The 23,416-nt window shown below is 33.8% G+C and overlaps 2 protein-coding genes across 2 annotated transcripts in view; both read right to left on the reverse strand.

The window, feature by feature from the left end:
- Nucleotides 1-3,031, reverse strand: part of LOC116138879 (putative receptor-like protein kinase At4g00960) — a 41,669-nt gene extending 38,638 nt beyond the window's left edge. The window contains exon 1 of the mRNA XM_031424554.1: nt 1,791-3,031. Within this exon, the coding sequence (XP_031280414.1) occupies nt 1,791-2,442 (652 nt within the window). The 5' untranslated portion in view covers nt 2,443-3,031. The remainder of the gene's footprint in view (nt 1-1,790) is intronic.
- A 770-nt stretch (nt 3,032-3,801) lies between these two features.
- Nucleotides 3,802-18,381, reverse strand: LOC116138803 (probable cyclic nucleotide-gated ion channel 10). Its single transcript, XM_031424470.1, has 6 exons — nt 18,182-18,381; nt 18,011-18,099; nt 17,688-17,908; nt 17,384-17,572; nt 15,640-15,829; nt 3,802-4,076 (listed from the first exon to the last, which is right to left on the reverse strand). Coding segments are annotated over exons 1-6 (966 nt in total). The 5' UTR covers nt 18,184-18,381.
- Nucleotides 18,382-23,416: the final 5,035 nt, after the last annotated feature.

Here is a 23,416-nt window from a genome sequence, read left to right on the forward strand (position 1 = left end):
ACCCATAGCCTTCACCGCTTCAAGGAATAGGATAGTTGCTGAGGAACCTCCATCTATGAATACCNAAGCTGAAAATGTTACCTTCAAATTTGAGCTTTCTCCCCCAGCAATAATATATAACAACTGCTAGTAGGAGAACAGTTGCTATTGTAACAGTCAGGACGATTACTAGCAAATTTGTCTTATTTCTTCCTCTTTTATTATCCTCTGTAGCTGAGAATTTTTTTTTTTTTTTCCCAAAATGAAAAATGATCACTATATTATAAAACGATCCACAAAGATACTTTACAATAAATTTATGTTTAGCAAGGATAACTAAGTGCAAGTGGTATAGAGGTAAAGTATGCAATACACTAATAACTAATTAATAGAGCATGTCAAATCCAAGTATAGGCATTGATAAAGAGATTGACATGGTTTCACAAAAACTAGTACATATATCTATGTAATGTTGAGAATATGCAAAGTCATCTTAAAAGTATAAAATTTTGCATTCTCTTTAATGTGTTTCTCTCAATGTAAATTTTATAAATACATTGTACTATAATACAACCCATGCAATCTTCAACCAATTCAAGTGATATCGATATCTTTCCTTCTTCTTTTAGCAAATCAACCATGCCACCCAAAGTTAATACAATAACTCAATTGACTGAAAATATGTTATGCTATCTTAAATATTTAATGTAAAATAACATATATTTTTTATAATATACAAATAATTATTACTATGCGGAGGCAAGTTCCTTAAGATGAGATCTAGAAAAATTATAATGTATTATTATAAGGGCCAGTAAGCAGTTATGACGAGTTACGGCCGACAAACGGGAGGTTACCAAGTCTCGGGATTGAGGTTTTTATAGAGTGGAGGCCGATGGTTCAGGTGGTGGTTGAATTTGGCCGTTGTAATAAGCCAGAATTTGGATGGAAAAGCGAAAACCTAACTATGATAAGGGTGTGTTTGCTAGATTTCAAACCTGTAGGGACCGTTATACTTTTCAAGCATGTGTTTGCTAGATCTTAAACCTTGATCATCAGTCAGACCTTTGGTTTAACTGGTCAACCCGGGACTTGGTCCCTTGGTCGGGTGACACCCCAGATTGGGTTTCAAAACATTATCATATAAAAGTTATTTTTATATAGAGTATCATTATAAAAAAAAATTTATTATATATATATAATTTCTCCACCTTCCCCAACATAAAGTAAAGGAGTAATGCTAGACGTACAAACAAATTTTACAAAGATTTTTGTACAAATTGATGTGATAAAAAATGAATAAAAGAGTGAATATGATAAGTTTGACTCTTTGTATACACTCTTCAATTCATTTCCTACCACATTAATTTGTACAAAAATCTAAAAAACTAAATTTGAAGGATAGGGTTATTATGTTCTCCTAATAGGTGTATGATTCTTCTTTTTCTCTTAATAAAAGTTTATGGTAACGACGAAATCTGTTAAAATATACATATAATCAAGTAGTATTTCTAAAAAATTTCCAACCCCCTAGGATATACTCCCTTGATTGTAACAAACATTAAATAGTCAGAGAGTAGAATCTGAACTTTTAAAACTGGCACAACATCAAAATGACAGGTAGTTTGGTTCTTAAATAATAAGAATGCTCCCAATTAACCGATTATGTAAGCGTGTTAAATTCAAAAGGAGTATATTTTAATATTTTAGAATGCAGGACCTAAAATAGTTGACCAAAACCTCACGGTGCATAAAGTTTTTCTCTCCAGTTAAAAACCAAACAAGTGAATCACTAATAGCTTATAATTTACCTGCAACTTCTGAAAGCACCCAATTATAATCGTAGGGAACTTCCCACACATAGTAACCCCGCAGGCCCTTCTCCTTGGCATAAAAAACTTTAGCTTTAACAGCCTCAACATCATCAAAACCAATCCAAGCTGTTCCGATTGTGCAGTAATTCACAACATAAGTTGCATCATATACAACTTTAACACTAGATAAATGTTGCCTTATACGGTCCTTGATACCTCTATATCGCATAAACCCATCTGTTGTAATGGCTGGCCCAATTGCCGGTGCACCAATTCCATTATCATCAGGATTCACTAGCGTCCATGCATATCCAAAGTAAGGCAAGCTCAAAACCAACTTATTTGCGGACAATCCTCCCTCAATCCACGTGTTTATACCGTAATCCGCGCTAAGAATACCAGTCGGGTTATACAGAGCGGCATGAGCGCCCGTAAAGTTCGACTTTTGTGGCGTGTAGTATCCAGTACATTGAACATGAATCCAATCCAAGTATTGTTGCATGGACTGTGTAGGGTAACTTCCAGGACGTATGCCCTTCGGTGTATAATCGACCCTTGCGGTCAAGATCAGTTGTGGCTGGCTAGAGTTTCTTGGCTCTGATTCTATAGCGGTTCGCCAATCCTGAAAGAGAGTACCCATGTTAGTCATGTCGGAGCTTGATAATCCAGGAACCCAAGCAAGGTCTAGGCCTCCAAAGCCCTAACGTCTAGCTATTTTCATCGAGGAATCAATGAAGTATTTTCTGTAAGAAGAATTGGCAGCCATTGAAGAAAAGTTGGTTGAAAGTGTTTGGCCTCCACCCCCAATGGATAGAAGAGTAGTGACTGATGGGTTATTTTTTTTCACAGTTTCCGTGAAGGTGGAGAAACTATTTGTATCCGAAGGTGGAATTGACAGCTCGTAGGAGGTGGAATTCAGATCAGCAAAAGCGCAAAGAAGGTGAGTAAAGAGAGCGGAATTGATCTCCGAAGTGGGCAAACCGCCATCTTTATACCAGTAACCGGCTTTAATCCAGGTTTGTGCTGTTGCATGTTGCAATATTATTATTGCTGAAGAGAGCAAAACATGGAAGATAACACCTGTAGTATTTTTTGAAGCCATTAAAGCTTTGTAAAGAAAGTATTGCTATGGTTGATATTTATAGTAAAAGAAGTCATTTTCCTTGTGTATTTTGAATTCTACATAATTCTGAAGGTCGAATATTGCCATACACATACGAAAGACTGGCCATCAAGTTGTAGAATTTTATGAGTTGTTATTAACAAAATGCCCAACTTATTTGCCTTGCTAAGAAGGTTAAACGATTGGAGAATTCATAGCATCTTGACTACGTCATAAAAGTTTATTAATATAATGACGTCAGCTGTCATTTTGGAGAATTCACTAGAAAGACTCTTTCCTAGACGTCATGATTTTTGTAAAACAAACACAGCCAGAGCCAACTTCTTCTTCGAGTCAAGTCAAGTCAAGTAAGGGTTAATACGCCTTGATTGTGGCCATAGAACCACAACTGTTTGCTAGAAAGACTTCAGGTCAACTGAGCATTAATGTTATCTTTTCCCAATTCTTAAGAATGTGCAGGGAATGCCGTGTGTCAATTGCCATCCATATCTAAGCAAATAGCAACTCAATCATACTTTGGTTAGGTCACAGCCAGAACATATCAATCCCTTTAAATCCATAACGCTTGGCGGTTTTTCTGATAGAATTTGAGATGAGTTTGACTCCTCACCCAATAAGGTCTTATTGAATGGGAGGATTACCCATTCTTATAAACCAATAAGCTTGAGCGTACCTAGTCGATGCGAGACTCCAACACTCTCTCTAACGGTCAAGCCCATATGTTGGGTCATACCTGTTATTGGAGGTAGTTGCTGGTTCTAACTCCTCACCCGCTAGTCAAGCGCTCAACTCAACTGAACCTGAGTTCTGATACTATAATAGAATTTGAGGTGGGTCTGACTCCTCACCCAATAAGGCCTTGTTGAATGAGAGGATTACCTCCTCTTACAACCCAATAAGCTTGAGCGTGTCTAATCGATGTGGGACTCCAACAATCGAAGATTCAATAAAAGACTTCCTATGAGAAGAATCACTAACCATTGAAGATAGAACTGAATAGTTCACTTTGTTGCCCAATATGGATTGACCTGTTGCATTCTGTCCATTCCAGACTGACAAAAGAGTTGTAACGGATGGACTTTTGCCTCTGATGGTACCAATAAAGCTTGAGAAGTATTGTTCATTGGCAGATGGGATGGAGAGCTGGTAAGTGGAAGAGTCTACATTGGCAAAAGCACATATAAGGTGAGTAAACAAGGCAGAATTTATTTCTGATATGGGAAATTCACTACCAGCATACCAGTAACCAGCTTTAATCCAATTTTGTGAAATAGAAAAAAAACTTCTCTGGCAACACATAATAACAAAAAGAGGAAGATGATCATTTTTTTTTATTTTTGCCATAAACACAAGCTGCTTGATACTTCCCTAGTACTAGAATTATTATTATTATTATTATTATTTTTTTTTTGTCACATTAAGATTCAAGGTAGGAAATTTATGTTTAGCTATATATAAAACAATTAGAAAGTATTTTGAGACAAGAATCAAGTCATTTATATTATTAGTAAATGCAGAAAATAGGTTATATTTCACTTTCTCTCTTGTAGATCGATTAATATTAAACTCTTCCACTTTGTTTAAAAAGTATTGAAAATCCTGTGAAAAATATCAAAAACTCTATTAATATAGCTATTTGTTATATAGTTAAGGGACTGACTTTAATGAACTTTGCTAAAATGACATTGTCTTTTAACTAATAACAACTCATTCCTTTACAATTTACAAATTGCACCTCAGTCCTTTGACTTATTGGTCAACAAAAGCATCTCATATTCTATACGAGGAAACTTCAAATATATAGACGGTCTTTATCATTTTTTGTTAACAGAGTACTATTTGGAAGCATCTTATTAATTTCAGCATATTTAAACAAACACTGAAAGCGAATTATAAGTTTAGAAAAATAGGCATAAACAAATTAAAGAGGTTAACATGTTTAGACATTATCGACTAGGAGAAAACAATTCTACAATAATAAGTGTTCGAGAACTTCCGTCAATTTATGTTTATTTGTGACTTGATTTTTCTTGAAATTTTTTTTTAAAAATAGGTATAGTATATTAGTTAATGAAAATAGAATTAATGGTTTAAAAACACGGTTTCATTTCTTTTATTCGTCAATTCATAACTATTTAAATTCTAAGCTTTTGAAAAAGGAGAAAAAGAAATAGAGCGTGGATAAATAAGTGAGGACAATGATTGAAGTAATAAAGCAAGAAATTAAAAGCTATGTTAAAATTATTGTAAAGGAAACTTCAAAAATATAACACTTTCATAATAGTTCCATATTTATTGTAATCATAAGTCATAACCTAAGTAATTAATTAATTGAAACATTTGCAAGAGAACCTTCCTCTAACAGTCATAAAGCAAATTTGTAGATTAAAAGTAAAAAAATATATTATATATTGAAAAATTAAAATGAAAAAATAAAGCCATATTAATTTGTTAATAGTACTCAATACAGTCATAAAGCAATTAGTAGCAATTGTAAGGAAAGATGATAGACTTTGTCAGGTGTGAATGAGGGTGTCCGTCACTCCTCATTGGATCCTTTTAAGCCTTGGTCAGTATAAAAATTAGAAATTAACACTAATTTCTTCGAAGAGAAACATGAAAAAAAAATATTAGCAGGTGCAGCAAGAACTAAATACTAAGCTCTGGTTTCAGTACAGTTATCTTCCCTTGCACTAAACAAAGTCAAATTAAATTTAACAAAAGTAAAACCCAAGTTTATGCAATTTGATTGAATAATTAAATTTTGGTTACAGTAAGTAAATTATAATTTGTTCTCAAGGTACAAGTAATTAATTAAGTCTCAAAACTTTACTCATTAGAATTAATTAGAAATAATCTTATCATGTAATTTGTTATACTTGTCTTTAACATACCAAAACCAAATAATTTAGCAAGGAAATGGGAGACAACGATTATAGGTGTGTATAGAGAATATTTCAGTGAATTTATGCCTATTTGTAATTAATTGAGATATTTTAGGATTAAACTAATCAACTTATTTATGACTCATTAAGGCGGGAATGGGATAGGTGAAAAGCTAATTGAAAAGGATATCATGGACCCCTGATTCCACCTACCATCTGTCATCGCTCCAATCCTTGCCTTCTCTAAAAGTGACACGCCTCATTACATTGATTCCTTTTCATCAATTGTATTTATAATTATTTTCTTTTTTTGATTGTACCATACTACAATCTCTCTAACTCTAGTCATAATGGGTGTTCATGTAAGGCTTACACACAACTGATACCATCAAACTATCATACTCAAAATCTAATAGAGGATATTTTCAACATTTATATAATATATAGAATTGAATCCCATGTACGAGGTGTTAACTTAGAAGGTCTGATAAATCAACTGTGGATATGGGGTTCAAAATTTTGATTACATGTACACATAGTTTGTAACATAATACATTTATACAGAACTAGCAATGAGAGTGGTTTAATTAAGGCTTCATTAATTTTGATTGACGATGAGTTGATTCTCATCCATTGTTTCTACTGTTTCACTCAAAAAACTTTCAAAAGTCATAATAGAAAGTGTTATCCAATTTGAAAAACATAAAATTTAATGTTGATTTAACATTTTACAAAAAACAGTTCAATTAAAGATTAATTGTTGAAGTGAATTTGAAAAATAACAATACAAAATACACGAGATTGTTACTATGAGCTGCGAGGAAAACATGAGTGTGTTCTACTAGTTAGCCAATCCAAGCCACAATCATTTGACAGCCATGACATATATTGATTTCAGATTAATGCATCACCAAATAATTATTGATTAATTGAGAAGTATTGTTGTACTACGATTTCGGTACCATCATATATATGTCAATACCAAAGAACTAAATAATTTTTTTTTTTTTCTAAGATCTAATTATTGAGATTAATCATATTGAACTCTTTCAAAGCTTATATTGATTATCTTAAAACACAAAATTATTGTATGGAAGGACTAAACATCTTACTAATTCTAGTTTTAGTGGGGGCCGTCACATAAATAAACGTTACTACATATTATGTAGCTTGACAAGGATATATATGCTTAACTACTCATATAGTATCATCTCATCCTTATTAGGTAAGACGATTGAATTGTGACATACTTATTAATTCAATTAACTACAAAATAAATTATTAAAATGCTTGCAACATTTTACTGGATCAAATATTCTTCTTTCTTCTATATTAAAAGTCTTGCATTGATTGCAGTTAATTAAGTAGATTTGGAAATTTACATTATGACTTATTAGGACTTTAAATAACATAGTTTATTGAATTTAACATTTAATAACTACCGACATATGTCCAATCCCACTCGGACGTTTTCTAAAACCTACATTCAAGAATCTTATAACTTTCCCAAAATATCTACCCAAATTGTATTTATATATTTTAAATGTCATAAAGAATTGTTAGATTTAAAATATATATATAACTCTCCATTTGTTCAATTACTTTTTTTTAACGCCCTTTATTTATATTGTACATTATTAATATACCTACTATTTTTAAAAAAGAATTTGTATTATGTGATTTTATACTCCTCTGTTTATTTGTTTTACGATCATCCTAATAATTTCAAAATAGCCTAACTAGTTTGTGGTAAATTTAATCCCCTGTCTCAGCCCAAAATATTTTATTTACAATTACAATGTAGTCTATGAATCACAACAATTATAAGTTGCCTGACAGTGTTAAACTACTGATTCAAGAGCTTTGTGAATTAAATACAATTATTGACAACAAATAAATATTCAACTTAGTTAACTTGACACTTAGTAAATGATTTTTAACAAATGTTAAAAGGCTAACAGTTTGTCACAATGGACATAGTTAATCGACATTGCATATGTTAAATAACTATTTCATTGACATAATTTTCCACCAGTACTCATGTAGACTATATAGTCAAATCTGAAGTTCTATAAATGACTGTATATACATAAACCCCACAAGGCGTTTAACTCCGCAAGTCAAGAGTCATTTAACACTATGCAAGTATAATATCCTCTTCGTTATTGATATTATACACTGAAGATTATTGGATTAATAGAGATACTGTAATGCTCGATCCAGCCACCATCATATAATCCGTGAAAATTGATATTCCACACTGAGAAGTTGGGTGGGGTTCCTTAATTTTTCCAAAACTCTTTTGACAACTGGGAAAAGATAGGACATACATTAAAAGCAAATAACAACAAGCGAGAAAAAAGTTCACAGCTATCCAAGAAATATGATGAGACGCAGATGGTGTTTTTTTTTTTTTTTTTTTTTTTTTTTTTTTTTTTTTTTTTTTTTTTGGTTTGGTTGGTGTGTTGTGGGTTTGTGGGGGGGTGTGGGGTGATTTTTTGCCACCTCGTTGGGGGGGCGACATTGAAACAACACTGGGACAATTTTTCCTGCTAATTCATTCCAATTGCAATCAATACTTTTGTGGGGTTTGTCTGGTTTTACCCACCAACCGAACTGCGTGGGAGCTCCGCAATTTTCCTCATATATCAAACTGTTAACTAGCATAATCCCTTTCCAAGCCCAACTATTAAATTTCATTGATAAATGTCAAATAAACATATGATTGCATTTTTAGAATAAAAGATCTGTAGATTGGTAAAAACATTTTTAGTAGCCAAATTAAGCTTATTAAACGCAAAAGGAAAATATAAAATTGTGAAACTACTTGCACGTCTTGGTCAAGTAAAGTATAGGAATTCAAGTTCAACAAGTCATTTCGCAAATTACAACCTAATTAATAAAAAAGCATTATCTATAATATAAGAATTGCTATAATTATTTGTCGAAATCGAACCCCCCAGAAGAAAGAAACAACACAAGAGGATAAAAGGCATCATGACGCGTGTCGACCAAACAAGAGGAAGCCCCCGCCTTCAGCGAAATCAGGAACCTCCAACCCACCCCCCCCGAGTGGGCGCAAAACACGTAAACAAAGAACGATTTTCATCGCACAAGGCCAAAGAATAGATGTTTATACTGGGTGTGGACACCACAGTTCAATAATTCTAGATTTGTGACAATTAGATGGATGAAAAGGCATGTGAAAAATAGGATTCAATAAAATAAATATGTGATAGTAATGGAGATATTAGTCAATTGAAGATCAACACTAGATGAATTTGAATATATATATGTAGGTAAGTTGTATAAGTAGTGATTGTATATACCCCAGCTAGAATTCCAATTGGAAATGATTGTTGTACCCAATTGCACACTTTTTAGTATAACAATAGTAGACACGGAAAGACAGAACTGAGAATTTTTGCACTTCCGCACCTGACTACTTCTCGGCTAGGGAATTATCAGGTGGGAAAAGCTCTTGCTTTTGATTTACAGGTTGAGGTGAAAAACTTTGTTACAACTGCACACGACACACACACACACACACACACACACACACACACACAAAACACACAAGCACAAATATATTATATATATAATATAATATATACTAAGAATCTATATTATAATTCATTTTCACTCTCCTATAATACACAGACAAGAAAGTGACAGTTAATTTAAAAAATTACACCCTCAAAATGACTTTAAAAAAAAAACAAAGGGAATATAAAATCCTATCTCAAAAACAAATGATTCTAAACATATGGATAATATGATAATAATAAAGTACTATATTTATGGGTCACCTTCATAATAGGTGCGTTTGGTTTATATTTTGGATAGGATTTGGGAATAATACAGATTTTTCTATTTCTATTTCTATTTATTTTAAATTTTATCCTTATAAATCTTTGAGATTTTGAGAACGGAATAGCCGGCCGTCACGGTAAGTTGGATTTTGTTTGAAACCCCGTTTTTAATTAATATTATAATACTTACATATTCTTTTGATTTTTACTTTTAGTAGGGGATCTATTAGTTTTTAAAATTTTATTGGGAGTAAAAATGAAAGGAATAAGGAGCGTTGGGTTTGCACGTAATGGTTTAAATCTTGATCAAAAGGTGGAAGAATGTAATCTATTTAGGGGTGAAAATCAAGTCGAGCCACTCAAACTATACTTGATGGTGGCTTAAACGACTTCCGCATTAGTCGAGTCAAGTTTGAGTAGTTAATCGAGTAAAACTTGACTCAGTAATTTGCGAGTATTTCCAAGCTCGATGGTTAAATTGATAGTTTTTAAAGTATAGGGGTTATATGTGATTTAAAAGTTATAAAATTTGAAAATGCACCCCTGTTAGATGAGCTTGAAATCGAGTTCAAACTTGAAACCGATTTAAAACTGACTAAAAACCGAAAAAAGCTCGATTATACGAACTTGAATTCAAACTCGATTTCCAATTTCAAGTACCGAGTTCGAGTTTGAACTTGATTTCTCAGGTTCGATCAGGCTTGAACTCGAATTCGAACTCGGTACCATAGAGATCGAGTTGAGTTCAATTGACCAAATACTCGACTTGATTCTATTCACCCCTAAATCTATTAGATGTATTCTATTTTTGATTTGCATTTACAACGAGTTGTCACAAGCATTGTAGAGAAAAGATCAAGACATTGTAAATGCTATGGCCCTAATCAACGTCTCCAAAACAACGGTTACAATTGTTGAGAGAGAAGGAATGAAATATTGTTGAGTAAAATTTATTCATTTTGCCAAAAACATAATATTGCCATTTGAATATGGATGAGTATGTTTGCAATTCGAGAAGCGGCCACGATGAAGAGTTGAGCACATGAAAAATTTGCATCACTAAGAGTTGAATTGTTTATATAGTGATAGATATGCAACTTCAAGAACTTAAACACTCGTTTCACTAAGGTTAGTACTGAGCTGCTTCTTTGTATGACATGTTTAGATCCAAGTATTTCATTCTCTGCTTTTGACAAGTATAAGTTGATCTGTTTGCCAGTTTATCCAACTGATTTTCTGCACATTGAGTTGATGGTACTTGAGAACCATACTTAGGATTATGTTATTGACAGACGTCCTTGTGATGAATTTTGCAAAGTTAGAAGGAATTAGTGATTTGGCTAAGATTTAGTTTAGTTTAAAAAGGACATTTTGTACCATTGATGTATAAGCTTGTGAAACTTGCATTGGTGTTTACTAGCTCCGACTGCGATCGTTGAAAGGACTTTTTCTGCAATGAATCTTGTGAAACGTTGGTTACGCAATCGAATAGAAAATCAATGGATGAATGATTGCTTAGTCACCATATTGAGAATAATGTATTTGATACAGTTGATGATGAGATAATTATCCAATGTTCAGAGATATGAAAAACTCGTCGAGGACAATTGTAGAAAAATTGTTTATTTTTACAAAAATTGTGTTTTTTAAAGATATTATTTGTATTTTGTAACTTTTTGTTGCTCATCATAATGAAAAAAAAAAAAAAGTATGAATATGATGGTTTTAATTTTTTTTGGTTTATTTTTTGCCCCCATCAAGTGAAATTCCTGGATCCGCCACGCTTTAAATCCATAACGCGTCCGGTTCTTCCACCTTGTCCGAGCTTATTTTCTATTGAAAATCCGTTGGTAGATGCCTCGATATCAGCCAATGTGTATTCTATCAGATTAGGAACATTGCTATTAAAATCTCCAGTTGCTACTGCTCTATTTACTTTACTCATTTGTTGTTTACTGGATTCTAACATCCCTGCTAACCACGGGATGAAATATGCGTGTAATGCAAAGGACATAAAAGATTTTTAAAATGGTTCGACAAGTTATAACTTGAGCCTACATCCACTATTATGTTATTGTTTTTGGGTGATTACAAGAACAATATAATATGCCTTGAATAATTTGCTAATCCCGAAAAAGAAAAGAGAGAGAATATCGGGATTGCAATCAAATTCAAATTGCAACCCCAATATTTTTGTGATTGGGCTCTAAGATCGTGCTACCAATGGTGTTACTCTTATCCCTTCCGAAATATCCGATATTTAAGCTTATCCCTAGTTTGTCGAACAACTACAAAGGCTCGTTGCGACTAGCTTGTGATGGGTCGAGCTATCCCTCTCGACAAGCTTACATTTGGTCGTCAGACCAAAATCTGGTCAAAAAATTGTTTTACGACCCAGACTAGTCTGATCTGTGTCGTAACACGTTGATATGACTTTTTTCGGCCAGATCCATCACAGATCTGACCGGAAAAGGTCAGATCTATGGCCTGATGTGGTCGTCGACGACCAAAAAAGGCCAAAGAAGTCCATCTTCCATCTTTGGCCGTCGTTTTCAGTCAATGATGGCCAAGATTCTTTGTGATGGCTAGATTGGTGAACTACCGGCAAGTTCTAGTCGTGATGTAGGCTGTTGTATAGATTCCGACTGCCACCGATGGTTGATGGGGGTGTTTTTGTTTATTTTTAAACTTTTTTCTGAGGGTATTTAGTAAAATTAATAAACTTAAGGAGTCTGAAAGTAATTAAAAATATAATCATATTTCTAGAATAATGTACGAAACAATATTTGAAGAATAGGATTGAGAATATGGATAGAAATAAGAAGCCAAAAGCACCCAGTACTTTTAGTTTTATATTTTCAATAAAATAGTCACGTGGACTCCTCAATCCATATATGCCAACTGTTAGCCGGGATTCCTCATGTAATGTTTGGGTTGTATGTGACATTAACCGCGTGATCCTGCAATCATGGACCCTTTTTTCAACCTTGTGGACTCCACCTTGATGTTACAATACATCTGACTAAATTTTCAGCTTTGCAGATCATTTGGTGGAGATTACTTTTGAGTTGCAAGGAAATTTATTAGAAAGGGAATAGGTTACGTCCCCTTCTATCAGCTGCTTGTCTTCTACATTGCAAGAAGGTTTTCAACCACCAGCAACTTTTTCTTCAGATCTTTGAGCTCTGAATCAGTGAATCTACCCCCTCACTAGTGTTAGAATTGGTGACCACTTCAACAATAAAGGGTTCGTCTATAAGATGCGGCGTACACAATGATTCTCTTCAATTATTTTGGTAGTGATAGTATAGAAATTATAAATAGACTCTAGTTTATGAATATTAAGAAATATTGGAAATATCAAAAACTACATCCAAATTCAAAGAGAAAATTTGGTGCAAGGATATGTATGCATAGCTCATCGAGACAGCTTATAATATCAGCATATATGGCATAAGCACTAAGTAATTGCTTCATCAATTAGAAGATATTTGTAAGAGTGGAAGAGCACGCAACAAATAAACGATAAATAAATTAAGAATATTTCGTCAATTTATGTATTTTCCTTGAGTAATAAAATACCCTATAGTGTGCCTTGAAGAGTGGATGTAGGCTACCTTAGCCGAACCACTATAAATCCCCTGTGTCAATTGTTTTTCTGTTATTTCATGGTTTTCTTAATCTCTTATTTGATTGCTTGTTGATTGATAAGATCGTGTTAGCTCATTGATTGATTTGATAAGCATAACTGAAAGCCCTAATTAGTCACTACATTAACAATTGTGTATTATTTTAGAGTATCAAAATTTGAATGTAGATTTGGTTTTAAATATAGAGTCAAGATGGTTATGGTAACTCAGTCAATTCATGCAGGTACAATTAATTTGGAAATTATAAATATTTACAGGAGCTGAAGAGTTGAAAAACAAAACAAAATAACCATTGATGGAGAAATTTTACAATGACTGTTGATTGTTGAGGGCTCCTGATTTTACATATTCGAACTAGAAGAGACTACGGACTAGATAGGGTCCCGGCCAAGGGAAGGGGGAGTGAAAAAGGAGGAGAAAAAGAGAGGAGGAGAAGAAAGAACGGTGAAAAAATAATCACAGATCATAGAAACTTAAGGCACGTGACATCTGATTAATTAATTAATCAGAATTAATAAAATATTATAGGCTAAGCAGAGGCATGTGACATCCATTATATAATATAATAAAATTTGAATTTTAACAACTCATCAAAATTTTAATACTTGTAAACTTCAATATTTAAGGGTGCGTTTGGTTTATTATTTTTGATATGATTTTGGGAATAGTATTGGGTTGTTGGATAGGGGAGTATTACGAGGTAAACTTTAAAAATTTATGAAAAAACTCTTAGGTTTACTAATTTAATTAAAGACCCTAATATATAAAATGACAAAAATACCCCCACCACCTGCAGTGCCAAATTCCGGTAACCACCGTCGGAATCTGGTCAAAAAATTGCTTTACGACACAGACTAGTCGGATCTGTGTCGTAACGCATTGATATGGCTTTTTCCGGCCAGATCCATCACAGATCTGGTCAAAAAATGCCAGATCTACGGCCTGATGTGGTCATCGACGACCGAAAAAAGTCAAAGAAGTCCATCTTCCATCTTTGGCCGTCGTTTTCAGTCAAGGATGGCCAAGATTTAGTCGTCGTTGACTGTCAACGACGACCATTTCTTTGTGATGGCCAGATCGATAAACTACCGGAAAGTTCTAGTCGTGGTGTAGGTTGTTGTATAGATTCTGACTGTCACCGATGGTTGATGAGGGTGTTTTTGTTTATTTTTAAACTTTTTTCTGATGGTATTTAGTAAAATTAATAAACTTAAGGAGTTTAAAAGTAATTAAAAATATAATCATATTTCTAGAATAATGTGTAAAATAATATTTGAAAAATAGGATTAAGAATATGGATACAAATAAGGAGCCAAAAGCACCCAGTACTTTTAGTTTTATATTTTCAATAAAAGAGTCACGTGGACTCCACAATCCATATATGCCAACTGTTAGCCGGGATTCCTCGTGTAATGTTTGGGTTGTATGTGAAATTAACCACGTGATCCTGCAATCATGGACCCTTTTTTCAACCTTGTGGACTCCACCTTGATGTTACAATACATCTGACTAAATTTTCAGCTTTGCAGATCATTTGGTGGAGATTACTTTTGAGTTGCAAGGAAATTTATTAGAAAGGGAATAGGTTACGTCCCCTTCTATCAGCTGCTTGTCTTCTGCATTGCGAGAAGGTTTTCAACCACCAGCAACTNGTAAACTCATGATGAATGTTTCAATAAATATGATTGTTTCAATAAATATGATTGTTTCTTTTATGTTTATTATGAACTAATTCTCTTTTCTAGCGCTAAGATGTAACCCAATTTATGAATATGTATTGACTTAAATTGTTGTTAATTCCTATTGAGCTTTTAATTCTAAGTTTTATTATTGTGCATAATGCTTTCAATTCTTAAGGATCCGAGAATTGAATGATATCATGGGTTGGGTTGAGATCGAGAGATGAAACCTGATTTGTCTAAGGTAATAAAACCATAGATTGAGCGAACGCTAGAGATAGGTGACCGCGATCTGTGAGGCTCTGGTAAATTCTATAGAACTTAATGATCTCTTAACTCCTAAATCCAACTTAGAGATATTTTGGGTTGTTGCTCAAGGGTTAATTTGCTAATTGTTCGAGAGAAAGTTAGTAGAATTTTAGGGAATTTGGCTTTTAGAATATGCCTAATTAGGTTAGCAATAATTGTCAATCCATAAGATTAAATTGGTGTGAAATCTATGCCCTAGGTTTAGTTATATTGATCTTGACTTCAAAGTGTTTACAAATTCTGCATTTGTTTAGTTTCTAGTTTATTACTTTTTCATTAAAGTCATTCTTAAAATTCTATTTTATTAAATAGCAATAGAATAGACTAGTTTGGTACTTGGTAGGTAGTTCCCTTGGGATTCGACACTCGTTTACTTGAGCTTTATTACTTGCACGATTTCGTATACTTGCGAAAAGTCTGTTAGTATTTAGTTCCTTCAGGCAAACATTTTTTAGATATTTGGTTTGGTCACAATAAGGAGGAACATGAATAGTGCATCCGGTCAGATTTTTGAAGCCAGCCTCCCAAAATTCAGTCTCTCTGCCTATGGCTGTGTAAAACCACAAGGCTCCAAACATCTAAAATACCAGAAATTGAATCAAATCAACAGTTGATTGAACATAAATCAGAGAAAAGATAATAAAGTAATTGAACTTACATGACTTGCATACATATAACTTAACATGAAAACAACAGCCCATTCACTAAAGGTGCCTAAAGTCCTCCTCTCTGTAAGTAATGAGGGGCATGTTTGGCTTATTATTTCTGCCCATATTCCTAATCCTATTCTCCAAATAATGTTTGACACATTATTCCAGAAATATTACCATATTTTTTTAATTACTTTTAGACCCCATAAGGTTATTAATTTCATTAAATACCCCATGAAAAAAAAGTTTAAAAATTAGCAAAAACACCCCCGCGACCCATACTTGCCAGATTCCGGCAACCACCGTCGGTGGTAGCTGAAATCTGTACAACGGCCTACCTGCCGACCAGAAATGGCCGAAAGTTCACCGATCTGGCCGTAACGACGGCCAAAGAAATGGCTGTCGTTGACCGTCAACGACGGCCATTTCTTTGGCCGTCGTTATAGCCAGATCCATCTAGCCGGAAAATGCCATAACAACACGTTACGACACAGATCCGACTGGTCTGTGTCGTAACGCGATTTTTCGGCCAGAATTTGGCACTGCAGGTGGTGGGGGTGTTTTTGTCATTTTATACATTAGGGTGTTTAATTAAATTAGCAAACCTAGGGGTTTTTTCATAGATTTTTAAATTTTACCTCGTAATACTCCCCTATCCAACCACCTAATATTATTCCTAAAATCCTATCCAAAATAATAAACCAAACGCACCCATAAAGATTACACTCAACCATCACTTACATGATGAATAACGCAAAGTCTTTGGATTTCGATTTGCGAAATTGTTCTTCAAATACTGGACCATTCAGTAAGTATATAAAGATTGATTGGAGGATGCTGAGTCAATATATATATGAAGCCTAGACGGAAGCAAAAATTAAAGTCGAAAACTGTCTTTATCTTTTCACTACACTATATGCAATTAAATAGATGCTAAATTAGTTGGTTTATTTGTTATTTGAGCTAGAAGAAACGGAAATTTTAGGAAGAAGTACAGTATAAAGGAAAAGTAAAGAAATGTTGTATGTTTAGTCGAAGTCTCTGTATAATAAAGGGTACAACTCAGCATATGAGAACTTTAATTTGATAAACTAATGCTTTTTGTAGCACCTCTTCAGAAGATTGTTGGAATTTATTCTTTATTGCATGAGTGGGGCAAAAGGAATAACTGTTTGTTTCTTTCTCTTATTACTTTTCGATCTTTATTATTATTATAATCAGTTCAATTATGATTAAAGCAAGAATAAAGTGATTGTATAATAATTGCTTAGACTCTAGATTTTTACAGCAAAAAGAACTGGGTAGACGGGCCATTTTTAAAACAAAAAGTAAAAAATGTGATATCTCAAACCATTTTTCCTTGTTATCTAAGCAAATGGAAATGTTCGAAAACTTGTGGGATTTATTATGTTATGAAAACAATAATAATAACNAGTTGATTGAACATAAATCAGAGAAAACATAATAAGTAATTGAACTTACATGACTTGCATACATATAACTTAACATGAAAACAGCAGCCCATTCACTAAAGGTGCCTGAAGTCCTCCTCTCTGTAAGTAATGTGGCCACTCGGATTGACCTTAGCGCATGTTGAACAATTAGGACGTATAGGGCATTCCAGATACACTTCTTTCTCGTGCTTTGAAACATAGACAAAATCACAATCATCTGAAAAGTTTTGATGCTCGCAAAAGAAAAAGAGTTACTTGATAATTTGCCTTACTTTATAGAGAAATCAGAAATGGAAACAAATTAGAATTAGCTGTAAAAGAAATTGCCAAACCTGTGGAAGAGGGAAAATGGCCACAAGGTCCATGAAGAAACGTATCCTCGCAGTTTTATATAAATTAATCAGTCCCGAAGTTGACGTGTAATGGAATATATAAAATAAATCAAAGACCGAACGGAGGAGGGTGGCAGCAATCCCCCAACTTTTCTCCACGCTAATGCACCTTTTCTCATCATTGATCACACGAGTGTAGAAGAACATAGGATCCAAAAATGCTGCAGTCATACATAATATAAGAGCAATCTCATTAGCACAAGGCCCCTGAGGATCAATGATTAACTTCGCATAAAACAAGCTTTTCTTCACAATGCTACAACAAGATTTTGGAAGTTCTTCGGTGCTTTTATGTTTGAGTAATTCCCTTTTGTTAAGTTTCCTTGCTGTACCTTCCTCTAAAGCAAGAGACCTGATCAAATTCATACTTACAATTGAGAAGTATCCACTACAATTTAGAGGATGAAGCAAATTATTATGAAAATTATACTTACATGATTAATGATGTCAAGGTTCCGAGAAGAAGAAGCAAGCTTTGAATTATATTTCTGCGGATTCCTTCAATCAGAGAATCTTCACAGATGATCACTGAAATGGGATATGATTTCTATCAAGTTCATTGGAAATATGATTAAACTATTAAAGAAAAGTCTCAGCAAGATGGCATTAACGAATAACTAATTAGCTGCTCTGTTGATTTATGATTTAAAATATATGTACGTAAAATATTGCCCCAATTTGGTTGGAGCATAGCATCAAAAGACTTTGATATTATATTCTTCCAAAAATGGAATATAAATAATAATTGTTCGAATTTTAATATTCCTTCCAGCTGAGGCATATCCAGCAGAGTGTAGAAAAAAGAGAAAAGTATGGTTAGTGGCCCGACTGTAATGGTTGTTCCAGAAGTAGCTGAAAGAATAATATTTTATGCAAAAAAGGCGTATAAGATTTGCATGTCCCACTTAAAACAATATAAAAGCGATTCGGCGAGAGTTGCCATTTAATCATTGGGAGAGTGTCCACATTCAGCAAAGAAATATTTGATCCAATGAGACTGTATTCACACACATACTAATTGATTTTTTCCTCCAAATTGGAGCATGCAATGACTTTGATTTCTTTAGTTAACTAGAAATATATGTTAATTATTTGTTCATATTTTAATATTCCATCTAGTTCAAGAATTATTGTAGTAAAACTTAGTCTAAATTGCCAGAGAAGTATAATATAAAGGAAATAATAACAGCTCTTACTAATTTCTTAAATAACTAAAGTATCTAACCTCAAATATCGAATCTTTAAAAACAAAGCAAGCATAAAACTCTTTAATTATGTCTTTATAACTTTATCTGGGTTATCCATAGGGGTGAGCAAGTCCAAGTACCCGCTTAAAATCAAAGGAACTGGAGTCAGACGGTTCCTTAGATTTGGAACCGGAACCAGAACTAGAACCAAAACCAGCCGGTTCCGGTTCTAGTTCCTAGAAATTTGGAATTGGAACCTGAAATATAAGTTTTGATTTCGGGTACCTGGGATAATTTAATTACCCCTACTTTTTTAAAAAGACAAATAACCCTCTAAAAATTCTCATACACGCCTAATAGTTTGCAAAAATTACAAATACACCTCAAATGTATCCTATGGCATGTAACTTAGTGGAAAAGACAATGGCAGCGTTTGTTTATGTACAATTATTATTATTTTTTGAATCGTGAGCATTATTTCCTGTGATATGGAGGTCATTAATTATTCCGGTCAATTACCCTACCCAGGTTTCTTTCAATGGATTTATAGTAAATTCAAAATCTACAAGTTCATGTGCAAAACCATGTAAAATATTATCTTTGGAGGAGTTTTTTGTTGTTTGAAGAAATTTAATTTTATTTGTAACGCTCGAGTGGAGCTCTCAAGCACTACTGTAGCCGCTAGAGTGAAAAGTACGAAAGTATGGAGTAAAAGAGGAAAAAAAAAAAAAATGGATGAAAGGACATATAAACTAAACCAATTAAGAATGGGTCAATTTGTAATATACACGAAAAAATGTCCTTCAGTGATTTCCCCTGATTTTACATGTATCGGTCTAGCCCAAGTTTTTGACCACCATAGTCCATAGCCATAGGACTTATTAATATGCAGGTCATATACATATTAGAAATCTTTGTTTTTACTATTAGAGTTCTTGAGTTAGTATCACAAATTAATTTAATATTAATTTCCATTTAAATTAATAAGATTTCTGCCTGATAATAATATTATGCCATAAAACTCTTTCCAAGAAACGATGAGGAAATACAGAGCATTTAATATTCTTCAAAAAAATAAGAGGAAATTAAGTTCCTGAATGGGGTTCACAGCACAGCAGATATAGGTAGAAAATCTTAAATAGTTAAAAAAACCATTAATTATAAATAAAATTAAAATAATAGAGCGACGAGATTGTGATGATAATTGATAGGCCACGCTATGTAAAGCTATATGATTAATCCAACCCAGAAAGATCGAAATATTCTAGCAAAAGAAATGAGAATTCTACAACTCAATAAATAAAAAAAAGGCCCTGACATGAATCTTTACGATTGGTATTTACCTATCTACAACTATCTATATGTTCATGTTCTTCAAAAATGGTATTATGAACCACTCCGCGGCTGAGACTGTGTTGGTGGTATTCGGTATTCCCTCTTAGGACCTCAGGTAGATGTTTGTAGTTCTTCCTATAACGCAAGACCCTTCTAACACCAAAACGATTGTATGAAAGATTATTGTATCCTCAAGGACAACAATCCCTTCAAAGAAGTCGCGAGTTGTGTGTTTTACGGGCATTGGGGCTCACAGAGTAACACTGTAACCTCCGTCGGGGTATTTTCCTAGACAAGCCTGGCCTGGTGATTTTTCCGACGCAAAAGAGAAATTGTAATTTGGGATGCAGAGTTTGTGTTTTACTACACAGATCGGTATATGTATAGTCATATACATCAGCTCACCAAAATTTTATATGAAAAATGCCAGCACTATATAAACATATCATATCATACACGCTAAATAAACATATTTTGTCTCCATTACTAGATATCTATCCACTTTTGTGTTTAAAAAAACATATTACTGGTCAGATAAGAATTTTATCAAACATTTTGTAAGCAATTCCCTAAGTACTTATTTGAGGACTTAATGAACAAAACTATACAAAGGCAACAAAGACAAGTCACTCAAATAAACAATTTGCTGTAACCTCTAGAATACCAGTTGAGGAGCATCACCGAATATTCCGCAAACATAGAACGTTTTATTTAGTGTCTTCGATGTGCAAAAATCTTTTAGAAATATGTAGTTTGCTGATCTTTCACACATTAACCCTGTAAAGGTTAAAAGCCAGGAATATAATCATAATTCCTGGCTAATTTATTGTTCCTGAAATAATCTCAGACCCTCTTTGCTCCAAATTGTTCCTGACTAATATATCTTTCAAGTCGTCCGCTATAAGAACAAAGGCTTCCACGTTTGTAAGGCAACAGTTCTGGTTGAGATTGGGAGGTTGGCGTGGGAGGATGACCCCGAGCCCAAGAAACAAGCTCATTTCCAAAGTAGTCACCATCTTTAGATGATAATTTTCACTTTCGAAATGATTCATGGAAGTATAGGTCCATAATTTTCCCTGTAGCACGAAGAAACATCTCACATTGGGTCTCCTCCCTCACAATCCGAGTGCGCTCAATAAGAAAACTGGCTTCACACGACCACAGAGATGCCACAATGTTGGCTCACTCCAATTTCCAAACTTCTACCTTCACATTCAAGAAAAGATAAGAATAATCAAGAATATGTAAAGTACATCAATTCTAAGCGGAAGGAACGCACTTCTTGAGAATTCTAAGCAAAGTTCTTGTTTTATCATCTGTATGAGGTCGTCAGGAAGAATATCGAGCAAATTTTTAGATTAACACCTATGGTTTCCTGCCAAGCATATTGCCGAAAGTACTCTTCCACCTGCCGTCGGAGATTATTGATAGCTTTTGGAAGGGCTTCCATTGTTTATATCTTTCAACTTCCGTTTCATCTCCTCTTGTCTTATAGTCTCGACTGTAAATATACCTGTTTCGGAAAATGCACTACAGAGATTGAAATTCACAGTGCTTCATTCCATTGAAATTAACAGACGAATAAAAAAATACCAACCTGCATCCTTGCAATTAGAAGAAAAACAACAAAACTCCAGTCAAGGTAATCGAAATTATATAGATATTTTCCGAAGTCAGTACCTGTACTAAGCGACTGGCCGAAACTACTGCAGAAACAGATATATCAGACATGATCTAAAATTAATTGAACAGGAAAGGTATATCAAAGAACAAAACTCAGATTCTGCAGGCCCCATCTAAAACAATAAAAAATCTTTATTCTATAGTCTGTTGTATGAAGAATCCATACTATAGGATCCTTGATTCCAAAATTGTAATTAGTTGTATTTAATTCCTTAGGCAAACATTTTTTAGATATTTGGTTGGTCACATAGGAGGAACATGAAGTGGGCATCCGGTCAGATTTTTGAAGCCAGTCCCAAAATTCAGTCTGTCTGCCTATGGTGTGTAATACCACAAGGCTCCAAACATCTAAATGACCAGAAATTGAATCAAATCAACCTTCAACTCTGCAACTAATGTCATCTCGGGGAGTGAGTACCCCACTTCTAACTTATTTTTGCAAGAAATTTGTGACATAAAAGAGTTGCTAGATGAAAAGTGTTCTGATGATGATGATTTCATTCGATCAATGGAAGGAAAGATAAAAGGAAAGTTTGACAAGTATTGGGGGGAATGCAATTTGTTAATGGCAATTGCAGTTGTATTGGATTTGAGGATGAAAATGAGGTTGTTGCAATTTGCCTACCCACAATTCTTTCCTAATGAAGAAGCACAAGACAAAATTGATGAATGCGAGCTGCCTTGTATGAGATTTATTAAGAATATGCGGCGGAAAGTCAATCTTCCACCAGTGAACCACCTGTACAAATCAGTTAGGATTGGCGGGTGAATGTACAACGCCTTAAACATACTAGTTCACAATTCTGTGAGTTTGTTAGGACAACTCAAACGGTGCAACATGAGAAATCTAGAAGAGAGGTGTTTGTTATGAGACGAGGATGATACTTCGTTTGATGCGTTAGACTATGGAAGCTTAATCAAATGAACTATCATATTTTATCTACGATGGCTCGTGAAATACTTGTCATTTCAATCACCACGATCGCTTCAAAGGCAACTTTCAGTGTTGGGAGTTGAGTTAGTGACACTTATCGATCATCTTTCGTATAATATTTAATCCAAAGTACTGCTTAATGATTCTTTTGCTTCTCGTTTGGTATTTGATTCTTAATTGGTTTGGTAGATGGGATCTTTGATTGAATTTGTTTTCTATTTTTACCCTTTTGACTCTAGCAACAAAGAAAAAACTAGTCTAGTGTTCGAATGGAGTCCCTCTAACATTAGAGCATTAGAGTAAAATTGTTTTTAATAAATATTTTATTATTTCTTATTTTATATACATTTATTATTCCTCTTTTAAAATTTTCTATTTTATTTCTTAGTTTTTATAATATATAATTGTTGATTTTTTTGTGGTTTGAAGAGAATTCCCATTTGAAGTTTATTCAATTTTTTGTAACGCTCGAGGTGGAGCGAAGATCTCAAGCTATACTGTAGACAAACGCTCTATGAGTGAAACAGTTA

Source organism: Pistacia vera, unplaced genomic scaffold (assembly GCF_008641045.1).
Source record: "Pistacia vera cultivar Batoury unplaced genomic scaffold, PisVer_v2 Contig344, whole genome shotgun sequence".
In the NCBI taxonomy this organism is placed as follows: domain Eukaryota; kingdom Viridiplantae; phylum Streptophyta; class Magnoliopsida; order Sapindales; family Anacardiaceae; genus Pistacia; species Pistacia vera.